We start from the raw sequence: 9043 nt of genomic DNA, 5'->3' as shown, positions 1-9043 counted from the left end.
CCCACAGGGGAGAATTTGCTAGGCGGGCATTTCATCAGCAGGGCTCAGCCATAAAGGAACAGCAGCGGGAATAATTGCACTTGGGGACTGGAAAGTGTGGCTTCTGGACGTCCCTGCACACTGTGTGTATCTCGCTGTGACCTATTCTCGGCTTGGCATTCCTAAGTCCACGGTGGAGAATGAGGAGGGCTGATGGATCCCAGTCATCATGCGCAGAGGTAAGTGCTCTGCCTGGATGGTTTCAGCAATGAAGTCTGTTCTCATGTCCACTGTCTGAGGTGTGCATTCAAGCCTCTGCTTGTTGTGAGCATAACCAGATATCCTGTGTTCTGCTCTTGCTGACAACTATTCTTACAAACTGTTTAGAAAGTCAGATCTTGGGGCTGGGAAGTTGGCTCAGTGGTAGAGCGCTTGCCTTGCATGCCTGAGGCCCTGGGTTCGATTCCTCAGCACCACATAAGCAAAAAGAAAAAAGCCAGAAGTGGTGCTGTGGCTCAAGTGGTAGAGCGCTAGCCTTGAGCTGAAGAGCTGAGGGACAGCGCCCAGGCCCAGAGTTCAGGCCCCATGACTGGCAAAAAAAAAAAAAAAAAAAAAAAATATAAAAAGAAAGTCAGATCTTGCTATAGAGCTCAGACTGCCCTTGAACTCTCCATCCTCTGCTGGGATGACAGCAGGACCCAGCCCACTCAGCAGTACCCCTGAACTCCCGGTGAGCAGTTTCCTGTGGTCCTGGAGTTGGTTTTCTGTCAAGGACATCTTGGTGGCCATGGGTGAATGGATCAGGCCCCACTGCCCACACTGGAGGGACTTCTGTTGGGCATGAAGCCTGAGATGGCTTGTGAGGTTGGAACTTTGGCTGAACGCCTGGCCATGTGTCACACCTCTCCCGGGTGTGCGTCCTGTGGTGTGCAGCAAGGCTGCAGGCCTGGCTGAAGGCCTTCCCGCACTCAGCACACCTGTGCGGCTTTCTGGCTGGAGTGTACGGCCTGGTGGTGCCTGGTGAGGCCCGAACTTCGGATGAACGTCTTTCCACATACCTCACACACATACGGCCTCTCTCCAGTATGCTTCCTGCAGTGTTGCACCAGGCTACTTCTCTGGGTGAACACCTTCCCGCAGGTGTCACACAGGAATGGCCTCTCCCCGGTGTGCTTCCTGGAGTGGCGTACCAGGCTAGTTCTCTGGGCAAACGCCTTCCCGCATGTATCACACACATACAGCCTCTCCCCAGTGTGCATCCTGCGATGCAATGTGAGGCCATGCGCCAGTCTGAAGGCCTTCCCACACTCAGAACACCTGTAAGGCTTCTGGCCGGTGTGCACACTGTGGTGTGTGGCAAGGCTGCTACGCTGTTTGAAGGCCTTGCCGCATGCCCCACACGTGTAAGGCCTCGCCCCGGTGTGAGTGCTCTGGTGGCGCTCCAGGCTAATTTGCTGGGTGTACGCCTTCCCGCACTGGGTACAGAGGTAGGGCCGATTCCCAGTGTGCGTCCTGCGGTGCACAGAAAGGCTGGAGGCCTGGCTAAAGACTTTCCCGCACTCGGTACACTTGTGTGGCTTTTCGCCAGTGTGCACGACCTGGTGGTTGGTGAGAATGGCACGCATGCTGAAGGCCTTGCCACACACGTCACACACGTACGGCCGCTCCCCAGTGTGTGTCCTGCGGTGCACAGTGAGGCTGTACATCTGGCTGAACGCCTTCCCACATGTGTCACACACGTACTGCCTCTGCCTGGTGTGCACGACCTGGTGCCTGGTGAGGCTAGAGGGCATGACGAAGGCCTTGCTGCACTCCCCACAGCGGTGCAGCCTCTCCCCCGTGTGCCTCCTGCGTTGCTCCTTGAGGTTTGACATCTGTCTGAATGCCTTCCCGCACTCAGAACATGGGTAGGGCTTCTCACAGCAATGGCTTCGCTCATGAACCACGAGATAGGAACGTGTGGAGAAAGCCTTCCCGCACGTGGCGCAGTGGTGCAGCTTCTCCCCGGTGTGGCTCAGCTGATGAAGCTCCAGGGCCGAGAGGTAGCTGAACAACTTGCCACACTCCTCACACGTGTGACACTTTCCCCCAGTGAATGATTTGGGTGTTCGCGTGAGTATCAGAGAACAGATGGAGGCGTCGTCACCTGAGGGGACAATGTGTGTATTCCCACTGGAGGGTCTCCCCCGAAGGCGTGACGTGGGGGCCCCCGGTGAGGGTGGACTCTCCACCTCGGTCCCCCTCCCTGGCCTATCACACAAGAATGGCGGGAGCCCACGCAGGTGCTCCTGGAGGGGCCGTCCCAGCCATGGGCTCGTGGGCTGCTTCCCCGCATGACCCCCACCCTCCTGCTCTCCACCACTGCCCTCTTCTCTGTGGACCACAAGCACCCCTTCTGCACTGCCTTCAGTGCCACTCCACTCCCACTCCCACTCACGTGGAACTTTCTGGACTTCCTCGCAAGAAAACTCGTCAGTGCCTCCGTCCTCATGACTTTGGGATAGTTCTCCCCTACCACTGCTCGCACTGGGTGGTAATTCTTTAATTACATATCTAGGAGAGGTACCTGCAAGATTCAAAGTTCCCATCTGATCAATCACATAATTAAGTATTTCACACTGAGAGAATATCACAGCAAATATTAGACACACTGAGGAGCCATATTTACTCTGAGAAACATAAAATCCAACATTTAGGAACACAAAAGGAATAGGACTCTTTCATTGGAAAATGGACAATATGGAATCCAAATTAAGAGAAGGAAGACCTCATTTCAAACAACCTATGAGGAAAACATGCACCCTGAGCAAGTCGATGCATAAGAGAGGATTCTACCCCTCCCTCACTCACCCCGGGTCCCATGGCACACCTAACTATCAAAAGCTATATGGTTGGTTATATCATAAACAAAGAGAAAAAAAATGCCTATTTATACCCAGGCACCAGTGGCTCACGCCTGTAATCCTAGCTATTCAGGAGGCTGAGATCTGAGGATTGTGGTTCAAAGCCAGCTCAGGCAAGAAAGTCCGTGAGACTCATCTCCAGTGAACCACCAGAAAACCAGAGGTGGTGCTGTGGCTCAAGTGGTAGAGCGCTCGCCTTGAGCTGAAGAGCTATGGGACAGCACCCAGGTCCAGAGTTCAAGACCCATGACCGACTCCAAAAAAAAAAATGTGTGTTGGAGAAAAAAAACAAAAAAATACAAGTGATGGAATGTACAGCCATAGCTCTAGGTGTGCATCTGAAGGAAATGAAGTCAGCATATAAAAATGGGGTACTGGGCTGGGAAAGTGACTCAGTGGTAGAGTGCTTGCCTTACATGCATGAGGCCCTGGGTTCGATTCCTCAGTACCACATAAGCAGAAAAAGCCAGAAGTGGGGCTGTGGCTCAAGTGGTGGAGTGCTAACCTTGAGCTGAAGCGCTGAGGGACTGCGCTGAGGCCCAGAGTTCAGGCCCCACAACTGGCCAAAAAAAAAAAAAAAAAGTGGGGGGGTACTGCATACCCACCATTAACTGGAGAGTCAGCCTAGAGTGCTTCAATGGACACAGGATATGCAGTGGGGACACAGAATAGCATATTACTCTGCAGATCAGGGCACAAGTAGGGACATTCTAAAGTCCTTTAGGGCTCACAGCAGAGACACTTTGGTTTTTCTACAAAAAACTTCCACTCATGCCCAAGTTCCCCAGCTCCAACTCTGCACATCTGAGCTCTTACCTGTGTTCTCACCTTTGGCACCTTCCCAACCATTCAGCTCTCCTGGAGTTGTCACATGGCTCTGTGCTACCCAGGGCTCTTCCTGGAGCTCCAGTGGCAAAAGCACACTCACGCTGGGAGGAGAGACTCCTGTTTATAGAAAGACAATGCAGCTGGGTGCCGGTGGCTCACGCCTGTCATCCTAGCTACTCAGGAGGCTGAGATCTAAGGATCATGGTTCAAAGCCAGCCGAGGCAAGAAGGTCCGTGAGACTCTTATCTCCAATAAACCACCAGAAACCAAAAGTGGTGCTGTGGCTCAAGTGGTAGAGGGCTCGCCTTGAGCTGAAGAGCACAGGGAAGGCACCCAGGCCAGAGTTCAAGCCCCACAACTAAGAAAGAAAGAAGGAAGGAAGGAAGGAAGGAAGGAAGGAAGGAAGGAAGAAAGGAAGGAAGGAAGGAAGGAAGGAAGGAAGGAAGGAAGGAAGGAAGGAAGGAAGGAAGGAAGGAAAGAAAGAAAGAAAGAAAGAAAGACAATGCTCTGTGGCCTTTCCAGAATCCCCAGTTCCACACTTACAGGAAAAAGGGACATCACACACGGATGCAAAAGACAGTTCACACATTCAGCAGACTGCCTCCATCTAAACACTTCAGAGCACACTCTAATGTGCAGACAGCAACGCAAGAACTACCAAGTCAGAAGCACAAGGAAATCCATCCACTCAAAGTCTGTCATGGGCTGACTGTAGTGTCATTTGTGTGTAATCCCACCACTCAGATCAGGGGCAAGTTCAAGGCCACCCAGGACTACAAAGGAGGACCTTGTCTCAAAAAAAAGGGGGGGGGCTGGGAAGCTGGCTTAGTGGTAGAGTGCTCACCTTGCATGCATGAGGCCCTGGGTTCAATTCCTTAGCACCACATACACAGAAAAAGCTGGAAGTGGCACTGTGGCTCAAGTGGTAGAGTGCTAGCCTGGAGCTGAAGAGCTGAGGAACAGTGCCCAGGCTCAGACCCACAACCGACAAAAATAAAAAAATTTTAAAAATGGGGCGAAGGGAGGTCTGCCATAGTGCTTGAGATGTAGCTCAGTGATGAGAGGACCTGTCTAACATATACAAAGCCCTAGAGAGGGAAGGAAAAGGAGAAGAGTGGAAAAAGGAAGGGAAGAAGGGGAAGGGAAAAAAGGAACAAATATCTAGTCATGGAACTTGAGGCTCTCTAGGCATTCGGGGGAAAAGAAAGCAAAGACTAAAAACTCCCAACTTGTGCAGGGAGGGAGGGGTGCTCACCCACAGAGACCAGATTCCTGTAGGTGTCCAGCATGACGTCCCTGTACAGAGCACGCTGAGCTGGGGTCAGGCACCGCCACTCCTCCCGGGTGAAATCCACCGCCACATCCTCAAATGTCAACTGTCCCGAGGAGAAAATCCAAAAGCATTTCACTCACACATGCAGGGACTCAGAAAAAGTATTACATGGAATTATAATCGATGCCTACCATGACAAAGCAATCAACACACCAGGGACAGAAGGAAGCTTCAGGATGTTACAGTTTATAATGCTGTATTTGATAGGACTCTAAAAAGAAAAAAGCTATGTGCAATGGTACATTCTAGCATTCTTCTAAGAAAGTGAGGACTATGAGGAGCTGTGTTAAAAGAACGCAGATATATACCAGTGACTCTCGCCTAGAATCTCAGCCACTCAGGAGGCTGAGACCTGAGCATCAGGATTCAAAGCTTCAAAGCCAACTAGTGCAGGAAAGTCCTTGAGACCTTTTTTCTTTCTTTCTTTCTTCTTCTTCTTTTTTTTTTCCCCCGGTTGTGGAACTTGAACTCTCTAGGCCTAGGCGCTGTCCCTGAGCTCTTCTACAGCTCAAATCAAGCGCTCTACCACTTGAGCCACAGCACCACTTCCAGTTTTCTGGTTGTTTATTAGAGGTAAGAGTATCACGAACTTTCTTGCCCTGGCTGGCTTTGAACAGCTATTCTCAGATCTCAGCCTCCTGAGTAGCTAGGATTACAGGTGTGAGCCACCAGTGCCTGGCTTCCTTGAGACTCTTATCTCCAATTAACTACCCAAAAAATCCAGAAGTAGAGCTGTGACTCAAGTGGTAGAGCCCCGGCCTCAAGCTAAAAAGTTCAGGGCAGCACTCACATCTTTAATTTGAGCCTAAAGACTTATGAGGAAAAAAAGAGACAACACAAAGTTTAAAAGAAAACCAACACAGAGGTTTCAGCAAGGACACAGGAACACTTGGTGGGTGATGTCCTCCTGTGCCCATGCCCAGTGGAGGGGACAGGGCTGAGGGAATGTGTGGGGGATGTGACCACACGTGGCAGGTGCCAGCACAGTCAACGCCCAGGCCAGCTCTGTGCACAGGAAGGAGTCACCACACAGCTTTACCTGAGTCACAGCCACCATTCCTGCTCCTTGTCTTTCCTCTTCCTCCTCCCTGGGCTTCCTCCTTAGATGATATCACTTTCCAGAAGTCAGTCCTGAGTGCTGAAAATATCCCGTTTAATGCTCACACACAACACACACTTTCTGTGCCCCGGCCCCAGCCCAGAGAGGACCTCACTGTGGGGAAGATGGTCCCGTGCTGCCCACTTGTGGGGTGATGTGGAATGCTGGAAGTGTCAGACTTTCCTGCCCAGGCTGACTTCAATCCTCCATCCTCACATCCCAGCCTCCTGAGTGGCTAGGGTTACAACCATGGGCCCTGATCTCTCTACTCTCCTTGTAACCAGAGACCCCTCTTTCCCATGGACCAAATGGCTGTGTACAACCGCAAATCTTTCTCCTCTTCTCCTACTTGGGAGTGCTCCCCGGCTTCCTGTACCCCGCCACCTAGGTGATGTCTTGGATCCTTCTGGAGATGGAGTTTCTGAATTTCTCTATTTGCTTTCCTTTCTGTTCATGCCACTGAATGTTTGGAAAGCCTGCACCCCATTACTACTTTGCCCCTGCTGTGGGAGCTCTCTCTTCTCTTCCTGTTTTCCTTATTTCCTGCTGATCCTTTGCCCTCACCTTCCCACAGCCTTCCTACAGGTCAAGTGTAATAATGCAGGCTCAGGCACGGTGTAGGATTGGAAGGGGTAGCAGCAGGGTAGGACTGGGTTGGGGTGGGAAGGGTGGGGGGGAGAGGAGGTTGAGCCTGTCTGTGGACACATACAGCGATGAGGGGGTCTCATAATGTCAAGCGGGAATAGGTCAGGAGCAGGGCCAGGAGTGGGGCCATGGCGTGGGGTGGGGGTCAGGGGCTGGGAACCGGATGTTGGTGTTAGGATCAGGAAATTAAGCAGGTATTAATTAGAAGCTGGGCACCAGTGGCTCACATTTGTAATCCTAACTATGCAGAAGACTGAGATTTGAGGATCATATTTCAAAGCCAGCCCAGGCAGGAAAGTCTCTGAGACCCTTATCTCCAATTAACCTCTGAAAACCAGAAGTGCCTTAGGCCTAGAGTTCAAGCCCCCAACAGACAAAAAAAAAAAAAAAAAAAAGAAATTAATTAATTAATTAGACTAAGAAGGAAATTGAACTGAGATCATTAAGTTAATTAAGATAACTAAAAATAATAAATGCGGGCTGGGAAGGTGGCTCAGTGGTAGAGCGGCTTGCCTTGCGTGCATGAAGCTCTGGGTTCGATTCCTCAGCAACACATAAGCAAAAAGAAAAAAGCCGGAAGTGGTGCTGTGGCTCAAGTGGTAGAGTGCTAGCCTTGAGTTGAAGAGCTGAGGGACAGCGCCCAGGCCCAGAGTTCAGGCCCCATGACCAGACCCCTCCCCCCAAAAAAATAAATAAATAAATAAATGCCAGGCGCTGGTGGCTCACGCCTGTAATCCTAGCTACACAGGAAGCTGAGATCTGAGGATCGCAATTCAAAGCCAGCCTGGGCAGGAAAGTCCATGAGACGTTTATCTCCAATAAACCACTAGAAAACCGGAAGTGGCGCTGTGGCTCAAGCAGTAAAGCACTCACCTTGAGCTGAAGAGCTGAGGGACAGCATCCAAGCCCAGAGTTCAAGCCCCACGACCGACCAAAAAAAAATAATAATAATAATAATAATAAATGAACTTTACAAAGGGGAACAAAACTTGGGCTTGACATTTACCAAGAATTGCCAACCAAGGCTGACCACCAATGTCCCAATGTTTTTTTGTTTTTTGGTTTTTTTTTTGTGATTAGGCTTGCTCAGCAAATATACTAAAATATGGAACTCAACCCACTGCAGTTACCTTTTATTGATTAATAAGAAATAAGGCCAAGGGTTGGGAAGGTGGTTCAGTGGTAGAGTGCTTGCCTTGCATGCATGAGACCCTGGGTTCAATTCCTCTAGCACCATATAAGCAGAAAAAGCCAGAAGTGGCATTGTGGCTCAAATGGTAGAGTGCTAGCCCTGAGCTGAAGAGTTGAGGGATAGCGCCCAGGCCCTGAATTCAGACCCCCTGACCAGCAAAAAAGAAAAGAAAGAAGGAAAGGAAGAAAGAAAGAAAGAAAGAAAGAAAGAAAGAAAGAAAGAAAGAAAGAAAGAAAGAAAGAAAGAAAGAAAGAAAGAAAAGAAAAGAAAAGAAAAGAAATAAGGCCAAACTTGAAAGGCAGGCTCTCCCATAATAAGAAAACCTCCAGGTTAGTTACCATAAGGAAGAACAGGAGATAAAGGCTTGATTAAGATAAAAGCTTGAGCAAATAAAGATAAAAGCTTGAGTAAATCAGGGGGCTGAACACGGGTTACTGAGATTCAATAATAGATTAAAAACTAGAGATCTGAGAGTGTGTTCTGATCAATATCAGTTAAACCCAAAACCCAGAGCAAAGGGAAGATCAAGGATGAGATTATTGAAACTGTGGTCGACATTTATAACTATGAACTGCTAGCTTTGCATCTGTGACTTGCTTCCTTGCTGATTGCGAAGTGCCTACTGATGGCCTGGAGGGGCTGTGGTATTTGTCTTTGCACTCCCTGGGCTGTTCCAGTTGGGGGCTGGCCTGCACTGGCCCCACAGTGGGGGTACTAGCTGTATGGTGAATAAAGATTCCCAGCCTGATTTGCTGAGTGCCGATGACTCCTCTCGCCGATCGTGGGTTCGAGTCCCACTGGCCCAGAGAAATTGGGAGATTTCATTTCAAGCGGAAGTGGGGTTCGGGGTCGTGGCCTGGAAGCCCAGCTGGGGTCGGGGGCTGGCTCGGGGACCCAGAGGCCGGCCTGGGGCAAGGGGCCAGGGGCCAGGGGCCGGGGATCAGGGCCGGGCGCCGAGAGGAGCAGGGGAGAGCCGCGGCCTCTCCCACCCCACCCTTGCCTGCCAGGACGCCGGGGTCCGGGCGCCGCGGCCTCGCTGGTGGAGGCTGGCTGGTGGAGGCCAG

The 9043-nt window shown here is 50.8% G+C and overlaps 1 protein-coding gene across 1 annotated transcript; it reads right to left on the bottom strand.

Moving 5' to 3' along the window:
* Positions 1 to 501: 501 nt before the first annotated feature.
* Positions 502 to 7724, bottom strand: LOC138812673 (zinc finger protein 665-like). Its single transcript, XM_070000755.1, has 6 exons — positions 7661 to 7724; positions 6083 to 6181; positions 4966 to 5086; positions 3699 to 3827; positions 2417 to 2545; positions 502 to 2125 (listed from the first exon to the last, which is right to left on the bottom strand). Exons 2-6 carry the CDS (start codon positions 6098 to 6100, stop codon positions 948 to 950), a joined length of 1575 nt encoding a protein of 524 aa, XP_069856856.1. The 5' UTR covers positions 6101 to 6181; positions 7661 to 7724; the 3' UTR covers positions 502 to 947.
* Positions 7725 to 9043: the final 1319 nt, after the last annotated feature.

This window comes from Dipodomys merriami, unplaced genomic scaffold (genome assembly GCF_024711535.1).
Source record: "Dipodomys merriami isolate MVZ:Mamm:240054 unplaced genomic scaffold, mDipMer1.0.p SCAF_57, whole genome shotgun sequence".
Taxonomy (NCBI): Eukaryota; Metazoa; Chordata; class Mammalia; order Rodentia; family Heteromyidae; genus Dipodomys; species Dipodomys merriami.
This window is presented reverse-complemented; position numbering and strand designations above follow the sequence as displayed.